The sequence below is a fragment of the Phocoena phocoena genome, chromosome 15, assembly GCF_963924675.1.
Source record: "Phocoena phocoena chromosome 15, mPhoPho1.1, whole genome shotgun sequence".
Lineage (NCBI taxonomy): Eukaryota > Metazoa > Chordata > Mammalia > Artiodactyla > Phocoenidae > Phocoena > Phocoena phocoena.
Window position 1 is genome coordinate 25977721 of NC_089233.1, and position 19710 is coordinate 25997430.

The following is a 19710-nucleotide window of genomic DNA, read 5'->3' on the forward strand; positions in this document are numbered from 1 at the left end:
CAGGGCCTGATGAACAGACACAGGAGGAAAGAAAACATTCTCCCTCCTTTCACTTAAGAAACCCTCCGTGGCTCCTCCTCGGCTCAATGTCCACATCAGGCTGGGGGACTTAAGTGTGACCAGTAGGTTGTACTGAGCAATGCAGATTTTCTTCATGCTTCCTAAACAGTTTATTTTTCTCTACATAGAAGTTTTACCTGTATAAAAGAATCTTTATTTTTATTTCAAGTAACTTCTTTAAACTTTCAGAAGCAAAGTTTGAGTGAAATCTTCAAAGATACAAAGGGTTAATGAATGGTTCATGGAGTCACAAAAAAACATTTTGGATGCAAGCTTATCTCTGCAGGGCCAGTCTTCAGGTTGACCGCCTTTCACACCTGCTACTGTCACACTGGAAGGGAATCAAAGGCCACAGTTCATTTCATATTTACAATTACAGCACTTGGTGTAATTATACTTGTTGTTTTATACATCAGAACAGAGTGTACGGTGGGAGGTCAATGTACAAAATGTTTCCTTAAACAAATGGACTAGCCTGGATTTTACAAATTAAATTCTTAAAAACAAAACAAAGTAAACCCCAAAACAACAATTTTAAGCAGCACTGAAGCAGCTCGGCCTGATGTGAATTACCCTCCATGAAATGCCTGACATCCCACTCAATTCCCCCAGAAAAAGAGATGCAAACTTTCAACGATTACAAGTAGAAAACAGTGATGGCAAGTCTAACCACCATCATTCTAATCTTGAACTGAATCCTTTCAGAGGTTTAACTCTGAAACCGTCTAGCAACTCTTAAATAAGACAGAGTCGTCAACCGGATTTTGGTTTTTCCTCTGTGTTTTTTATATGCAACTGCCATGCCTATGACAAAATCTCCTGTTCTCCTAAACTTAACTTAGAGGACAGACCTGGCCCTGGGCTCAGTCTCAGGGCTCCAACTTGCCCTGGGAGCCTTGTGTCAGTCACTGAGGTTATTAGCGCAAGCGGGACTGAGACCCACTCCATGTCCTCTGAGAACCCTGGGTCCCTGCCAGGTGTCGTGGACTGGGTCTCCCAAGACCCCACGAGGAAGGTGGCTGGGTGGGAGGCACGGTGGCTTTGTCAGCCAAGCGCTGGGGCGCCAGTCCCTGCTGCCACAGGCAGAGGGAGAAGACCTGGCTGTAGCCTTTGACAGACAAAGCAGCACCTTGTTTACTAGGGGCAGAAAATAGGGTGTCCGCTCCCCATCCCCCTCGTCACACTTAAGCATCAGAGCTTGGCTGGCAGGGAGGCTGGAAGAGTCCCTCAGAGGCTGGGCAGCGTCAGTCACAACACCTGGGTTTCCAGCCGTCGGACCTCCTTAACCACGTGATCAATGTTAATAATTGGGTTAAAGTACAGGGCCCAGTAAAACAGACAGTTGCAAACAAATTGAGGGATGAGGGGCCAGAACATGGCCACAAAAAGCCCCTGTGTTGATACTTTCCAAAAGTGGCTCCACATCCTCTGAGGCACAGTCCTGAAAAAGGAAGAGAAGCATTTGAGAGGCAGAATAGTGATGGCGTTTCTAACGACAGCGCCGAGGCGCTCAGACCCTGGGCCTTTGCCTGATGCGGTCTGGCTGCCAGTGCTGCAGAGACCTTGTTTCCTGTCCCCAGTGCCCCAGACATACCTTTCCTGACCACTCCACCTTGAACTCCCAGGACGCAGCCTAGAGGGTGCCTCCTCAGGGCACTGTCGCCCAGTCCCCACGCCTGGTCCCACAGGCGAGGCCTCCCCAGCACAGTCCCAACTCCACCCGCTTCTCCTCTGGGTCGCTCTTGTACGTATTTAACATAATCTTTTCTCTGCTAGGCTGCAGGCCTTCAGAGTATAAACTGTTTTCTTTACCAAAAGATCTGTGGTGTCCAGCAGAGAACCAGGGGCAGAGCAGGGCTCAATCAACTGTGCCTGGATAAGTGAGTTCACTGAATTGAAATAAATGAGGGAGATGCTTGTCAGGTTCTCAGAACTATTTATAAGGCTGCTCCTGATGGATGAGGCCAAGACCCCTTCACGTTTCAGGCTGAAAGGATGCTGGTGTGCTGATGCATTACTTCTGCCTGCCCAGCAGCCATACCCTGTCTTCTGGAAGCACCTTTTGAGTTTCCCTTTAGGGTGTCTCCCTCTCCTATTCTCTTCCATGTGGTCTGGTTGGGGCATCAGCTAGCACCTGGTTGGGGGAGAGGCTGTGAGTGCACACCTGCATCTGGACACGGGGAGCCCACAAACCCCTGCACTTGTGATGGGTTTGGGGTGGCAGGGGGAGGCTGTGACCCAGGCTGGGCCAATCAGAGCAAAGGCATGTGAGCCTCAGGCTTTCACAAGCCTCAGAAGTGCTCTCTTTCCTCCAGGGCTGCTAAGCTGCTCAGATCGACACCCAGAGTGATCAAGGGCCCCCAAACAAAGACGTTGTTGAGGCTGAACAGAGGAGAGCTGTAAGGGGGCGGGAGGGGGAGAGGGGGAGAGGGGGAGAGGGGCAGAGGGGCAGAGCGGCAGAGAGGGAGAGGGAGAGGGAGAGGGAGAGGGAGAGGGAGGCCCTGATGACAGCATTCGGGTCTCTGGGTCCAGCCGTGCAGGTAGCCTTCACTGGGCATGTCCCTTGGTAGGAAAGCCAATTTAGGTTGGTTTCTCTCACTTACAACCAAGAGTCACTTGACTCAGTGACTGTCTAGTCCAACTCTCTCATTTTATGCATTAATCCAGAGAAATTATCACTGTTCCAGCTGGTGGCAGTGCAGGATTAGAACTCATGCCTACAGAATTCCTCATCAAATCCCTTTATGCTCTGCCACACTGCTGCTTTCCATAAAGTACCCTCTTCTTCTCACTTGTTTATTCCTCAATTACTGAAGCCCTTCACGCCCCGCGCCACAGGAATTAGCCGGCACATCGCATGGGGAGAAGGTGCATGGGACGCACTTTGACAGTGAGCGCCACCAGAGCCACCCCAGCCCCGACACAAAGGCATTTTCCTGTTTGCTGCTTAAGCAGTATTTCTAAACCAGAGCCTGGGGCCTCTTCTCGAGTCTGAACAACACTCCACAGAGGACTTCTACCTCCACTTGGTATTTCTTTCCCAGTCTCTGTTGCTCCAACCGTCTCCTACATAAAAACACACTTACTTCAGTTCACTTCTTGACCAGGTCCTCCAAAAGGAGAATAATTCCAGAACTGAGAGTAACATGGCATTGACGATGAGAAACCGTGACGTCCAGTAATGGACCTCCAGCCAGTCCCAAGCAAATTCAGCAATCAGCTGGTATGGAAGGAAGGAGTACTTGACAAGGAATTCTCTCCACTGCTTCCATGTGGGCTCTCTAAGATCCTTTAAAAATAACACACAAGTAAATAAAACTACATAAAAATGGACACAAAAAATCATGAGGATTGACTTTTACACAAAATACTGTGGTTATCCCAGTGAGTTTTACATTTATTAAAACACACATACACATACACGCATATGCAACAATCTAAAATGAGATTTCCATCCACAAACTCACCTTGTAATAATTAATCTTACACTGGATACATGTTACCAAAGAGGCTGAACTGAGATGCTTGTTACATAATTGTGGAAGCCCAGAAGTAAAAAAAAAATCTAAGCATGAGTAATCTAAGCATTATTAATAATGAGGCTGAAATGAATAAAAATTAACCAGCTTTACAATTTCTTCACCACTGCAAGGGTAGCTCAACCGATTTCAATTCAACAGCTCATCTGTGGTAGAATGATAACAGGTCATGGGAAAAGTAAACATATACCTTTAAAAAGTAATTTTGGGAAAATGAAAAATTTTCCTTACAGAATTAGCAGGTAATCTGTAACAAGAGCATTTAAACAACTCATAGGCATCCAGAGGCTAATGAAAGCCAAGCAAGACTGTGTACAACGGAGCAGACACTGAGCATCCCAAGGAGAAAGTCAGCGTGATGAGCGGGCAGGGGTTGATGGGGCTCTTTAAAACGGAAAGGTCAGGGGGTCTCTGTGCTCCCAGTCCAGCAAGGGCAGGGAACAGCTGAAAACTGGGTAATCAGAGAAACACTGTGCAAAGGGGCTAACCTGCAGGCTTAAAACTACACCCAAGGCTGAGGTCAGTTAGGTAGGCATTTGATTCAAGTGTTTAGAAAAGGGTCTTTGGAGATTTAGGAATTCTGTTTCAACATCATATACGATGATTCCTATATCCATGTGACTTTCGATATAAACGGATCAGAGGGACTGCCCCAAAAGTACCAATGTAAAGGACATTACCCTCCGATGACCAACTAGACACGATCACCCTGAGTCAATGGGATCCACTGACAGTTCTGAAGGAATCCATCAGAGCTGTGGTGGGTAACTATCCCTGCCAAAGGCCCTGTGGTCAGCTGACGTGATGACTCCCATCAGTGAGTTGGATGACAGCTTACTATTCTGAGGCCAACAGGACGGATACTAACCCTGCCTTGTGGTAGGACAAATAATCATCCTTTGGGGATCCTGCTAAGAGACAGATCACCAAGCTGGAGGGCCCACAGATCTAACCCGTGGGCAATCTGGACCTATGCTATCTTCTTTTATAACAGAAGCAAAGCTGGGTTTTTTTCCCCTAAATATTTCAAGTCCAGAGGGTAACCCCTCTTGCTATGCAATGCAGGAAACAAAACAGGCTTCTGGGAGTGGGGAAGTTCCTGCTGTATTTTCTTTCGTAGGGGCTCTCCTTGCAAAATTCAAATGAAGCCTCTGTTGTTTCCTCTTCCCTGACAGGCGCCAGCCATGTCTCCAACTCCATCCCACGCTGAGGAATGGCAGCATGAAGCCACTCAAGGCCCTCTCCAGACCCACCAGAAGCTTGGTGATGATGTCCTCCCCGGAGCTGTCTTCTTGCAGAGGGCAGATGGTATGGATGAAGGGCAGGAAGGTGTCTGTGTAGTCAAACAGGTAGAGGTACAGCAGACAGAGTCTCGGGGAGCTCTTGAGGGCGTACAGCAGGAACAGGGACCTGCCTGGGTTCACGGCCTGCAGAGGATGAGGCGGGTGCAGGGACTCATTACAACAATAGCTGCCCGCTCCCCACCCATGCTCCTTCTGCAGTCTCACGCCCTCCTCCACGTGGTTTGCACTGGTAATGAATGAATGAATGAATGGGAAGAAGAGGCCAAGTAATCCATCTGTTAGGCTACATTATAGAAAGATCCAGTCTCTCTCCATGGGTGGGGAGGGATAGGGGGATGAGAAGCAAGCTCCTAGGCACATTTAGAAGAACACAACCTTTCGGGAAAGTAATCAGTGGGCACCACTTAATAAAAAAAAATCAGAAGGCCTCATGCACAAAATATTTAGTGTTGCATTGTGCGTAATAGAGAAAAAGTGAAATCTGTGACCTCAGTCCTGAAGTTACAGTAGAGATTTAGCCCAGAATTCATACAGCCATGGAGGAATGTACAGGAGGGGCGTTGGATAATGCTCATGTTACAATGTTAGGTGAAGAAAAGACCTAAGATGTGGAGCCATCCACCTCCACAGTGTCAGTGCCGTGAAAGCAGGGCCTGCCTGATTCAGAACTCAGATCCCTTTTCTAAAGGACCACCTGGCTCACAAGAGATGTCAGTACATGTCTGCAGAATGAATACAAAAATAAAACAGCTGTTTTAAGTACACTCAGAAAATTGTCTAGAAGAAAACAGAGCAAAACGCAATGTTACCCGTGTCTGAATCTCAGGTGGGATTAGGGTCAATTTATTTTCATTTCCTTCACTTCTGTAAATTTTGCTATAATGAATGTACATTTATATTTTTCCCGATTATAAAAGAAACTTAAAAATGATTCAACTTACTTGATGCTACTAAGCACCAAGTAAAATGGGCAAAAGATGTGAATGGACACTTCATCAGAGAAGACAGAAGGATGGCAAATATGCACATGAAAAGATGCTCATTATCACTAATCCTTAGAGAAATGCAAATTAAGCCAGTGAGATACCACTGTACACTAATTAAAAAGGGGAGGGATGGGAAGGAGGGCTTACAAAGGGGCGGGAAGAAGCTTTTGGGAGTGATGTATACGTTCACTATCTTGATTGTGGTGATGGTTTCACAGGTGTGTACATATGTCAAAACTTAGCAAACTGTACACTTTAAATATGTGTATGTCAATTATAGCTCAACAAAACTGTTAAAACATATTCAACTTATTTGATGCTATTAGTGGCTTACCAATAAAGCTTTTGAAGTGTGATAATGGTTACATTTAAGAAGAGAGCCCTTCTCTTTAGAGCTTCACACTAAAGTATTCAGGGGCGAAATAACATGATGTGTGGATATGCTTTAATATAATTCCAGGACTGGGGGTGTGGGGAGAGGGTGGAGGGGTACAGATGAATTAGGAGTGACCATGAGTCGATGCTCGTTGAAGCTGGGTATGAGTACTCTCTTCCCTCTATTTTTCTATGTACCTAACATTTTCTATATTTAAAAAAAATTTTAAGAGGTCCAACTTGTGAAATGGCTGATTCCAGGTCTGGGGCAGGAAAGGTACATGAGTAACTTGAACATCTTGTCGTGTGAGGACGGAAACTATCAAAGACTAATAAATCATGTTAAAAGGACTCATTAGCAAGTACGCTGTACCTCAATTCAAAAGTTAAATTTAAAAAATGGACTCAGAGAATAATTTGAAGAGACTCCTATTCAAAAAGATGGGACAGTTGGAGCATCAATTAGAATAACTATTGAAATGTATTCAAATACATCAAGAATGTCAAAATACTCAGTTATTAATAATCCTGGGCTTCCCTGGTGGCGCAGTGGTTGAGAGTCCGCCTGCCGATGCAGGGGACACGGGTTCGTGCCCTGGTCCGGGAAGATCCCACATGCTGTGGGGTGGCTGGGCCCGTGAGCCATGGCCGCTGAGCCTGCGCGTCCGGAGCCTGTGCTCCGCGGCGGGAGAGGCCACAACAGTGAGAGGCCCACGTACCGCAAAAAAAAAAAAAAAAAACCCAAAAAAAAAAACCAAAAAAAAAAAAAAAAAAATAATCCTAAAGAAAGAAATCGGTCACTTTTGGAGGACAACAGGGAAGCAAATTCTAAAACTGGTAAGTAAATGGAGAAGATCAAGCATTTAACCTGCCCTTCTGGTATAAACTGTACTTAGGATAATCAAAATGGCTATTGACAGAAGATCTCCTTTTCATTAAAGATGTATTTCAGCTAACAAGATGAAAAAGAAATGAGAGAGTTACAGTATCACCATTTGGCCACCCTTAATGAACTAATGGATCTAAATAATCAATGATCATGGGACATTATGAGCCTCTTGATGGAAGAAAATACCACACCTATAAAGCAGCCTTGCCGAAACACCAAACCTAAACCAAAGTAAGCCTCTAGTCCTAACTCCTAGATTATAGGATATGTAGGGGAAGAAGGGACTTGTTAGGTGACACCACAGAGAGATAACTGGCAAAGTACAAAACGTCAGAAAACTACAAGAGAAAATGATCTGGTTTCTTCAACAAATAAATGCAGGGTAATGACAAGAGGGAGAATCTACAGACTGAAAGAGACTTAAGAGACATGACAACCAACAAACAACCCAATTAAAAAAAATTCAGAAGACCTGCAGAGACATTTTTCCAAAGAAGACAGTGAGATGGCCAATAGGCCCATGAAAAGATGCTCAACATCACTAATTATCAGAGAAATGCAAACCAAAACCACAATGAGCTATCACCTCACACCTGTCAGAAAAGCCCTCACCAAAAGCACCACAGGTAACAAATGCTGGAGAGGGTGTGGAGAAACGGGAACCCCTGTACACCGTTGGTGGGAATATAAATTGCTGCAGCCACTGGAAAACAGTATGGGTGGGCCTCAAAAAACTAAACATAGAACTACCATATGATCCATCAATCCCACTCCTTGGAATATATCCAAAGAAAACAAAAACACTACTTTGAAAAGATGCAGGCCCCCCAATGTTCATAACAGCATTATTTGCAATTGCCAAGATATGGAAGCAACCTAATTATTCATCAACAGATGAATGGGTAAAGATGCTGTGGCATATAAATACACACACACACACACACACACACTGGAATACTACCCTTCCATAAAAAGAATGAAACTTTGCCATTTTGCAACAACATGGATGGACCTGGGGGTATTATGCTTAGTGAAATAAGTCAGACATAGAAAAATAAGTAGGTATATTTTGACTTATATGTGGAATCTGAAAAATAAAACAAACAAACGCCTATAACAAAACAGAAACCAACTCACAGATATAGAGAACCAACTAGTGGTTACCAGTGGGGAGAGGGAAGGTGGGAGGGGCAAGACAGGGGTAGGGGATTAAGAGGTACAAACTACTATATAAAATAAGTAAGCTATAAGAATATACTGTTTAGCACAGGGAATGTAGCAAATATTTTTATAATAACTTTAAGTGGGGTATGATCTATAAAAATATTGAATCACTACGTTGTACACCTGAAACTAATATAATATTGAAAACCAACTTTACCTCAATTAAAAAAAAAAAAAGACATGACAACCAAATGTGGACCTTGTTGGGATCCTGGGTGGAACAAATCAACTGAAAAAAAAAATGTAGGGTATTTGAATACTGACAAATTATTTGATAATATCAGAGAATTATTCATCCTGGTGGGGGTATATTGTGGTATTTTAGTTTTGTTTTTCAAGAAGTCTTTACTTTTCAGGGCCTCTCCTGGTGGTCTAGTGGTTAAGAAAACGCCTTCCAATGCAGGGGATGCGGGTTCGATCCCTGGTTGGGGAACTAGGATCCCACATGCCGCAGGGCAACTAAGCCTGCGCGCTGCAACTACTGAGGCTGCACCCTGTGGAGCCCGTGCGCTGCAACTAGAGAGAAGCCTGAGTGCCACAACGAAGATCCGGCATGCCGCAACTAAGACCTGACGCAGCCACATAAATTAAAAAAAAAAGTCTTTACTTTTTAAAGATTCAATAAAATATTTACTTATGAAATATATGCTATCTCAGATTCAAAATAATCAGGGGTAGCAGGAGTAGGTATTACTGAAATAAACACAGCCATGAGTTGCTGTCGTATGGGTTGATGGAAGTTTTGTACTATTATCCTGCTTTTGGGTATATTTGAAATTTTCCATAGTAAAAGTTTTTTGAAAAATCTAACTTCTAAAAATTATCTCTATATTGTAACTTAGGTGAGACATAGAAATATGGAAGTAGTTCTTCATGTTAAAGCAATGTTTCCCAACCTTTTTTTCATTATTACCCCTTAAGGGGCCTCTTAAAGACATTTTTTTCATAAGCCCTCCCCTGCCCCATGAAACGTTAATACCACAGATATACCATGTATCTGTTTATGTCCTGTGGTCTTTGGAGGGCCACAAGTCACTGCAATACTTAACACTTTTCACCCCTCAAGAACCAATGGCCTTGGGGGCGATGCTGCTCCTATTGGGTGTGCAGGCTCTAAAGGAACACAGGTCCCAGAAATAGAGCCCGAAGGCCCCCAGCCACATCTTGGTTAGTACGAGACAAAGGGAGATGACCGGGTTACATGTTTGTAGGTCTGGGATCAGCTGGACCAAAATATCCCAACTCTGGGGCTACCTTCTATCAGAGAAGGAAGATAAACCAACCTCCCAGTTAGGTGGTTACGATGACAGCACTGCTGTGGGGAGCTGTCCCTCTCAGGTCTGACGAGAACAGTGGCACTCAGGGGCAGCCGTACCGAGGGGTCTTACCACACAGCCTGCCGACTGAACATCAAGCGACCACCCTTGGGGAGGGGCTGAAGCGCAGATCTGAAGGAGCAGACTGATGATAAGATTCTGCCTGCTCTTTACAGTGGGACCAGAATACCATCCCCATTCACTCTGGTGAATATTAAGTTTACTTTGACAGATTCTAAATAGAGGCTCATTGCTGGATACAGGACCCAGAAAGCTTCTGTCAGATATTAAAACCCACCATAGGTCTAACATTGGCTACAAGAAGTCCAGAATTTGACTGCATTAACAAAACTAATAATTTATGATAAAAGAGAAGTAGGGATTTTTTTTTAAAACTGACAAACAACACAGAAAACAACAAATCATCTATCTTAGGACCCTATCCCCATTCTTCAAAAATTCTGAAACTAGTGTTTTTTTCAGCTATGAAGCAATACATGCACAAAATAAACACAAGTTTTTCAAACGGCACAGAATTGTATTAAATGACAAATACAATTCACCCTTCCACTCAAGTCTCAATCCCTAGATGAAAACATTGTTAACAGTCTGTGTATCCTTCCAGAGATTTTCTATGACACATACAAATGTGTACCTTTTCTAACGTGTTTTTCTTTATTTTCAGTTAACAACTTGGGTATCATTTCTTGTTAGCGCACCCAGGGTCACCTCGTTCCTTTGTAACGGCTACATGTATGGGTGAACTGTATTTACTTAACCTGTTCCTAACAATGGGTGCTGAGGTTGTTTCCCACGTGCTATTACCAATGACACTGTGGTCAACATCTTGTTTAATAATTTCTGTGACTCAAACATTCAGTTCTCACTGTGACTCTCTGAGGTCATTGGCTGAGGAGGAAACGGGACCAGGAGGCCCAGGGACTTGCTGGCGTTCCCACAGTCAGTGTGCCCTGGAGGAGCCTGGCGAGGAGCCCGGGAGTCAGGCTGCTGAGCCCTCTCTTGATCACAGTGCTTTGCTGCCTGTGCTCTAAATGCAAAGAAGTGAAATTGTAGACCAAAGAGTAGGGGCGGTTTAAACTTTAATAGTTATTGACAAACTGCTCTCCAAAGAGACTGCGCCAATTTAGGATCCGCACACATGAGTGCCTCTTTCCTCACGTTATGAAAGTTCTTATCCTTGATAATGTCACAGGTGAGAATGACGCCAGCGGGTTGTCTCATTTGTACCATAATTATCAGTGAGCATTTTTCCCCCATAAACTAATTGGTTATTTGAATTTATTTTTCTCCATGATGTCTTTTTTAGGGTATAGGTATCTGTACTCCAGACACTCTATGACTAATAAAAAATAGAGTATTCATTTTACACTACAGTATTCGCTAAATTCTCTCTGTGAAGGAGAACCAGGTACAGTCACACTGAAGAACAATTTATCAGCATCTGGTAAAGCTGAAGATGTGCGTTACTTGTGACCCAGTAATCCTATTCCTCAGTGTATAGCGCAAAGAAAGTCTTACACATGAGCACACGTACTTTCCAAGAATGTCCACAACAGCCCTGTTTCTCATAGCAAAAATGGAAATAATCTCAGTGGCCATCAATGGGAGAATGTATAAATGGTCATGCACTTGTGCAGTGGAATATGGCACAAGAGAAAAAGAGAGCCAGAGACAAAAGCTACTTGCAGAAGGATAATAAGCTCAGTTCATGCCTTTTATGTTAAGGTTAAAAACCTAGAACATTGTTCCTAGAGCTGTGGATATATACCCATAACACAAGTAGAAAAACAGGCCCAGGAAGGATACACAGGCATAGGGAAAGTGGGGATGCAGGGGGCTTCGGTTTTGTCTGATGTATTCATGAGCAGTGGGCAGGCAGATAACTGATATCTGGTGCTCAATACTTATTTTCCATTGAAAAAATAGAGTTCACCTTGTATTCCCAGAGGTTTTGCGGGGGCTTCACACCCAGTGCTTTGACTCGCTCCAGTTCCATAAGGATGGCTCTTCGGTGGCTGCTGTTTTCTATGGTATATGGTGCCCTGGAAAATTCTTCCTCTGTCAAAGTTAAAAGCAACCTAGGGTGTGGGCAAGGAGATAGGAGGAGATGTCTTTTGAGATTACATCCTGGAAGCAAACTTTCCACAGTCGAAGTTCCACCTTATCAACACAGATAAACACTTTAGGCTTGAGGTAAGACACCTAACATATGAAATAAGATTAATAACAGCAAACAACTGAAAGCTTACTATTTGCCAGTCCCTCTATTTTTTAAAGTGTGTGTGTATAGAAAAAAAAAATTGGGAAGAAATCCAATAAAACATTATGACATTAAGAGTAGTTGTTTGGGGACTTGCCTGCTGGTGCAGTGGTTAAGAATCCGCCTGCCAGTGCAGGGGCCACGGGTGGGATCCCTGGTCCGGGAAGATCCCACATGCTGCGGAGCAACTAAGCCCGTGCTCCACAACTACTGAAGCTCGTGCACCTAGAGCCCATGCTCTGCAACGTGAATTCACCTCCACAGTGATTCCTTGTTAAAAGTGCCCCGTAAAGGTTTATTCCCTTTCACTCAACAATTCCAGTTTTGGAATCTCTCCTCTGGAAGGAAGACAGTTACGGAAAGACATATTGTATTAAGTGGGTAGAGAAGGTTTTTAACTACAATTCAGGGCGAGGGTGGGGAGGTGGTACAACTTCTTACAAAAACCAGACAAAGTGGGAGTATTTTGCTTCCTCAATAGAGAATCAAGTGTTAAAAGCTCAGTTCAGGGAGAAAAAATGGACCAGGGTGGGAGGTGGGGCAGTCAGGCAGCCTAGCAGTGAGTGGACTACACGTCTGACTCAACTGGGTTAGAGAGCAGCTGCCTGGTGGTCTAAGTAACACCCCTACGTGTTCCCCCTTCAAGGAAGGGAGGGACCCCAGTAAAGATGGACAGGGCTCCAGAAGGGGCAGGGGGATTTGCTAATGGGCAGAAGCAGGCTGACGCATAGCTCAGCGATGAGTGAGCTCCTCAAACTAATAGGTTCCTCAGAGCATTTGCACAATGTAGTCTGGTACCGTCTGGAGCAGAAAAAAGGGAAACACCACATATGTGTGCTGGTAGAGATTGATTAATAGACTCTAGCCTATACACATACATATAAACACAGGTTTGCTTAGTACAATCGTATTTCCAGTTTAAATAAATAAATAACACGTTATTTAACACATCTATATGTATGCCTGTATAAACATTGAAAAAAATCTGGACAGGTGTCCAGCAAGATGATAATAGTGGTTTTCTCTGAAGAGCAGGATTATGAAGGCATTTCATTTCTAATGTCCTACAATTCTACTTTATTATTTTAAAATAAATAAATATATGTTACTTTCATAATCAGGAAGCAACAATTAAAATGTCAGTCGATGACAAAAAATGGTTCAGCTGCTTTAGAAAACAGTTCAATGGTTCCCCAAAAGGTAAACACAGAGTTACCTTATGACCCAGCATTTCCACTCTAAGACAGTACTGAGTATTGAAAATATACGTCCACACAAAAACCTTTATATACAAATGGTCGCAGCAGCACTGTTCCTAACAGCCCCAAAATGGAATCAATCCAAATGTCCATCAACTGAAGAATGGATGAATGAAGAATGGAAATACTCTGAACAGGCAAATCCAGGAGACAGAAAGTAGAATGGTGGTTCCCGGGGGCTGCGGGAGGGGAAAATGAGGATTGACTGCCTTTAGCAGGAGCTCTCTTTTTGGGGATGATGGAAATGTTCTAAAACCAGACTGTGGCGATGGCTGCACATATCTGTGAATATATTAAAAGCCACTGATTATACTCTTTAAATGGGTGACTTTTGGGGTTACGTGGATGGTATCTCAATAAAACTATTTAAAAAATGTCAGTGACGTATCAGAAAATTTTGCTCCTCACCTTCCATTTACTCTTTCAGATAAAAACCTGTCTCTGTAGAGAGAGGCCCAAGGGCCCAGCTGCTCCAGCCAGAGGACAACTTCTTCTGCTGTCCATGTGGCCACAGCCTTGTGCACCAGGAGGTCGTGCTCAGATTCCCTGCTGCTCCAGTGATACACCAGCAGGACCACCTGGGGAAAAGTGACATGGCTCTTATTCCACAGCAGGATCAGAGACGCCAGTTTCTAAATATGTGAGCATGGGGCCGGGAAGGAAAATGCTGAGCTGGAAGGGGATGATGCCAAGTCCAGAGATATGGAAGCCAGCAACACCACTGCTACTGAGATCTGGGGAGCGCGACCCTTGGTGGGCTCATCTCTGCTGAGTCTCGGGTCGTCAGGGAACAGAGACAGGAAAAGGACTCACTGTAGGGCACCAGGGAGCACTGCACCCTTTTCCCCATCAATTTGGCCAGTGTAACGGACTCGCGTGCCTTTTCTATTGGAAAATGTGTAATACTTAGATTTTTGTAGCATGGATAGATCTTAAAAAGAAAATAGTCTCTACACTGGAAGTTAGTGAAGGGCTGTGCTCAAGACATGGCCTTGAGTTCCAGCTTTAACGCCTTTCTGCACCGGTTTGCTCCTCTATACAGCAGGAATAATAACAGTGCCTATTGCATAGGTTGTGAAGAGGATGAAATGGGACAAAGCTAACATTTACTGGGCTCTGAATATTACGTTGCATATACTTGCATAGGCAACATCCCCAGGTTCAATGTACATAGTGAATTACCACATTCGGTCACATCATTAATCATTTAGGGGTATTTCAACAGAACTGACTTCACAGGAAACTGTGGGAGGGAGGGGGACAGAGATACATAAACTTACTGCCACACCAGTTAAAGCTGTGAGCACTCCGGAAAAGAATCCCCCTCCCCTCTGCTGATTCACTCGGCCCGTGTTGGAAGCTGAAAGAATCTTATCATTCCCATACTTCTGAAAGGCTGCGAGACTCTGGACTACATCATTATTCTGCTGAATGTCTTCATATCGCATTCTAATTGCATCAGGAAATAATTTTTCAATGGCATCCCTACGGAGAACAGAAAAAAAAAAATCACAAGACAGTTGTTTGACTAAGTATACTTATAATGTTTAGAGGCCAAAATAAAACTACTATCAACATTTAATAATATATAAGGATTCTAGAAGAATGGACAAGAAGATTGGTTATGGCCCTGTTGGTAGCAGCAACAAATCAGAAACACCTATATGTCCACTGTTAGGGCAACAGCTAAATAAAACATAGCATATTCATACAGTGGAAACATACATAGTTTTAAAAATGAATTTACTGGATATCACTGTGTATCAAGATGAATAAATTTATCCACATTGTTGAATGAAATAGTAAACTGCAGAAACACAGTACACCACTGATGTGAGGAAATATTTGCATTTCCTATTGGCACATAAATGTATAAAAGTATTTTTAAAAATCTGAAAGATGACAACTAAGTCATAACTGAAATTATTCTGAGAAAAAGGAAGGAAGAATTGTAAGATGGGGGAGGAGGGGCTGAAGGGGTCTTTATCAACAATGTTCTGACTTTTTAAAAAGAATGTAAATGACTATATATGTACTGCTTATGTTATTAAAAATTAACTCAGAAAAAAGGTACAGTTCAGTAGTGAGAGTGAGACCAACCCTCAGGTCGTACAGGAGGCTCTTCATTTTCGATTATACACAATCAGAGAACCCTTCTTCAATTTAAGGTTAACCCGCAGGTAAACCAAGGCTGAAAGGTCAGAGCAAAGCGGTGTAAATACATCTCCTGTGAAAAAGAGAATGCTGGGTTAATGTTTTCACGGAACTTCCTGGTACTCTGTTGATAACAAGAAGGCAAGAGAAAAGGATTTTAGCCTCAAAGACCTCACAGGGACATGATGAACATTATGAATGGAAGCAGAAATAAACCTGCTATCTGAAGGTCTTAACAACTGCTGTGTGATGCCATGCATGAGAAACTCTATTAATGTGATAAATGCAACAGAGTTTAGTCAAAGATTATGAAAACCAGGGGCTTCCCTGGTGGCGCAGTGGTTGAGAGTCCGCCTGCCGATGCAGGGGACACGGGTTCGTGCCCCGGTCCAGGAAGATCCCACATGCCGCGGAGCGGCTGGGCCCGTGAGCCATAGCCGCCGAGCCTGCGTGTCTGGAGCCTGTGCTCCGCAACGGGAGAGGCCACAGCAGTGAGAGGCCCGTGTACCGCAAAAAAAAAAAAAAGATTATGAAAACCAGCATCAAACCAGTTTTCGAGAATCATACAGTTAGACCATCTTCTCTGTGAGACCTAGGGTGTTCTCAGTGAATACACATCAATAAGAAGTATTACGTACAAAGGGTTACAGACAATGGTCTGATAACCAGCGTTTCTTTCTTTCCCTCATTTATAAAAAACAAACAAATCACGGTCACCTGTGAGGAAGGGCGTCGGGACTTCCAGGTCCCTGAGCTCCCTGACTCACATGCCAGCAGATCCAGAATGACCCCTGAGGCAGTGGGCTCCACCTCTCTGGCCTTTCCAGATGTGGCTGCTCCCAGTAAGAGAAACCACACTGTACAGGCCCAATGAGCTACCCACGTGGGCTGAGCATTACCTGAGGAGAATATTGACTTTGGGGAAACCTTCCCATTTTTCTCTGCATTCTGGACACTCTGTTTTCTTCGAAGAGGCCCACCACAGAGCCAGGCAGTGCCGGCAGAAGCTGTGCCCACAGTTCAAGGTGGTTGGGTTAACCAGGATGTCGTAACAGCAGTGGCAGGAAAATTCCCTAACAGAAATCCGAGGGCTGCTGCTCTGGAGAGGGTCCTCTTCCTCAGGGCTTGTCATGTTCGGACCATTCTGCGGAGACTCTTCCATCTCTTAGCAAATTCTGGGATCCACAGACATAGAAAATTCCAGACTCAGAAAACTGCTGCAAAGCATCGTGAAATCTAGAAAAAAAAGACAATAACGGAGATAGGAAAGATAATATAGTAGGTGTTTGAGATTACAGTCATTCTATTGATATTAAAGCTCTGATTTTTAAATGGGACAAATTTGGTTTCTAAAAATTTACATTCCATAAACCACATAAACATCACTAAATTTTTCTGACCTATTGTCATAGTTTCAAAAATTAGGTAAAGGGCTTCCCTGGTGGCGCAGTGGTTGAGAGTCCGCCTGCCAATGCAGGGGACGCGGGTTCGTGCCCCAGTCCGGGAAGATCCCACGTGCCGTGCAGTGGCTGGGCCCGTGGGCCATGGCTGCTGAGCCTGTGTGTCCGGAGCCTGTGCTCCGCAACGGGAGAGGCCACAACAGTGAGAGGCCTGCGTACCGCAAAAAAAAAAAAAAAAAAATTAGGTAAAGCAAAATAGTATAGTGGAAAGTTCAATGGACCTGGATGGGGGAGGCTGGAGAATTCTAGATCCTTCCATTCTGCTAACTTCCTTTGAACATGTAATTTCTCTGGCCTCAGTTTTCTCAATGAAATTTCTAAAGTCCTTTCAAGGTACAAAATTTTAAATAAGCCAGCTTCTTGGCCCATGAAAATGTCTGGAGTCGGCAACAACAGATGTACTTCATATAAATAACAGTTTATCCAAACAAATCTGCCTTCCCCTTAGGTAATTAACTCTTTTGACACCTGATTTCAGAGGCTTCCACAGGAACAGCACCTAGAAGACAGTGAGGCCTGGTTCTCTGAGGTGCCCTGTGCCAGGTCCACTTGCCTGGGGCTTAATATCCAACCCCCCCCACACACCCCAAATCAACCGAAACATGCACATCCTGCCTTCTGGATCCCACCAGTTTGGTGCCACAGAAACACACTAATGTCACTAATATGCAAATGGCTAAGGACCATTCTCTTCTCATCCTTATCTGGGTCTTAAGGGAGTTTTTAATTGAGAAGCAGTATGATGGTGCCATGGAGTTAGAAGCTCAACTCTCCATCTCCGGGATGGTGCCTAAGTTACCTGGGCTCTCAGTCTTGTTTCCTCAGCTGTGGAATGGTGCTTACAGTACACAAACCTTCAAAGCTTCTTGTGAGAGTTAGAGATAGTGAACTAGGGTGGTGGATGGTGTAAACAGGGGCTAAAGAAATGATTATTCAGATTGTTACTGGAATTAGCATGGCGTAGGCACTGGTGGGGAAGAGTTTCTCAATCTCACTGTTGTTACAGGCAAGAAGGTAAATTGCTCTCGATCACCCACACTGGTCACGCAGAGAAGGGCTCTTTGCAGGCAGTGGTTAAGAACACAGGTCCCAGGGCTGGGCTGCCTGCATTCTTACCCCAGCTCTGCCATTTACTAGCTTTGCGCTCTGGATTTCTTTGAGTCTCAGGTTTCTCATATATAAATAGGGATGGTAATAGTATTTACCCCATTGGGAGGTTTTGAGAGTTAAGTAAGAGAATGCAAGTAAAGTATCTGGCATACGGTAAGTAGACCATAAATGGTAGTAATTTCCCTGATTTTCAGGGAATTTTATCACCTTTTACAGGGCACAAATTTTATATAGAGCATGATAACACTATATTTTAAACAAGCAAATCTATAAACAAAGACTAGAAGAAAATACAATGAAGTATTAGTAGTTGGTTGGGTGGGGGAGGATCGTGATTTTCTTGGTTTTGGTTTTCTGTATTCACCAAGCTGTTCTTAATGAAAATGATGTTACGATAACTGCAAAAATATAGAGAAAATTATAAAAAGCAATCATATTTGCTCATTATTTGTATGTTTAGGAACATTTAAACATTTTCTAACTGCTTTCCTTTGGGCAGCCTCTTCAAATTACTAAGGAAGTAGGAGATCTTATATGTATAGGTTTTTAGAAAAAGGAATCATCATTTTGATAAAGTAGTTCCTTTATTTGGCTACTATGGATTAAACAACTACCATGTGGACAGTATTATCCCAGGAAATAATAATTGGACCATTGCTAGCTACTGACCATCTCTGGGGAGCTGGGCACTGGCAGGCACTTTACATACATTCATGAGCACATCTTGATTCAGTGTTGGCCTCCTGCTCAGAGTCTCAGGAGACCAGAAATTGGTCACCCCAAAGCAGTGCCCCTCAAGCAGACCATTTCACAGGGAAACCATTAGGGAGTAAGCTGGGCTGGGCCACAGGCTGCAGGGCAGACAAGAGGCCGAGAGCACTGTCTCCAGGCCCAACCAGTTCTCCTCTGCCCCCTCAATGTTGCCTACCAGGTGACCCCCAAGGACACACCCTCCAGCTGACCCTGCAGGATCTTGCCTCCAGGCCACAGGCAAGGCCTGGATGGAGGCCAGATGTTCCTTGGCCTGGTGCCAAGCCTCCCAGAGGGCTGACACTGTGGCCGCAGCTCGCTTGTCCACCAGCCTGCCTGGCCCCGACAGTGTCCTCGGGTGAGGAGTGGGCCTGCCCTCGGCAGAGGCGTGACCACCACTGCCCACCCACAGACGGGCTGACACAGGGACAGGAGGCTGCAACAGGATCCGGTTTATTCTGCTTTGGAAGGGTGGTCCTGAGAGTGGCAGGTGCCACCCTGTCCGGGTCAGAGGGAGGGCCCAAGGGCTGGTTAAGGCCAGTGGTGGGAGACGCAGGGGGATAGGCAGCCCCTATAATGCAGTGAGGCCAGGTTGAGGCCCGGAGGCAGCTGTGGTAGGCCGGGGCGATGACCCTGCACCCAGGGTGGAAGGCACCAGGCTGGGACCAGGCCATGGGTACGGGGCCATGACCCAGGCCACATGGGCACCCCGGGAAGTGGGGCACAGGGTCACGGGACACGAAATATGAAACACAGGAACACGAGTAAGCACGTGGACAAGTGGGCACAGATTCACAGGCCAGAGGAACACCCGGTCTCAGCTGGACACATGGACACCATGGTGATGTCATACAGACCACAGGGGACACATGGACTCGATGGCCACAGGGGATAGCCCTGGGCCATGAACTGCGAGCGACAGGGGAAGGGGGCCTTTTGGCATGACTGCACTGGAATCGCGAGAAGGGGGTGCTGGGGGCAGCCCATGTGCAGACCCTGGGGC

At 44.7% G+C, this 19710-nt stretch overlaps 1 protein-coding gene across 1 annotated transcript; it reads right to left on the minus strand.

The window, feature by feature from the left end:
- Positions 1 to 1308: 1308 nt before the first annotated feature.
- BFAR (bifunctional apoptosis regulator) lies at positions 1309 to 16549 on the minus strand. The gene is made up of 7 exons (XM_065893019.1): positions 16287 to 16549; positions 14514 to 14718; positions 13642 to 13811; positions 11648 to 11792; positions 4853 to 5026; positions 3147 to 3349; positions 1309 to 1501 (listed from the first exon to the last, which is right to left on the minus strand). The coding sequence occupies exons 1-7, from the start codon at positions 16547 to 16549 to the stop codon at positions 1309 to 1311; spliced, it is 1353 nt and encodes a 450-aa protein (XP_065749091.1).
- Positions 16550 to 19710: the final 3161 nt, after the last annotated feature.

What these genes read in the sequence shown, in the direction of transcription:
- BFAR (XM_065893019.1), bottom strand. Translation starts at nt 16,549, where the DNA reads ATGGAAGAGTCTCCGCAGAATGGTCCGAACATGACAAGCCCTGAGGAA. An exon ending in CAGCTTTAACTGGTGTGGCA is followed by an intron (nt 13,812 to 14,513) that starts GTAAGTTTATGT and finishes ACTTTTCCCCAG; the next exon opens with GTGGTCCTGCTGGTGTATCA. An exon ending in AAAACCTCTGGGAATACAAG is followed by an intron (nt 5,027 to 11,647) that starts GTGAACTCTATT and finishes CATCCTCTGCAG; the next exon opens with GCCGTGAACCCAGGCAGGTC.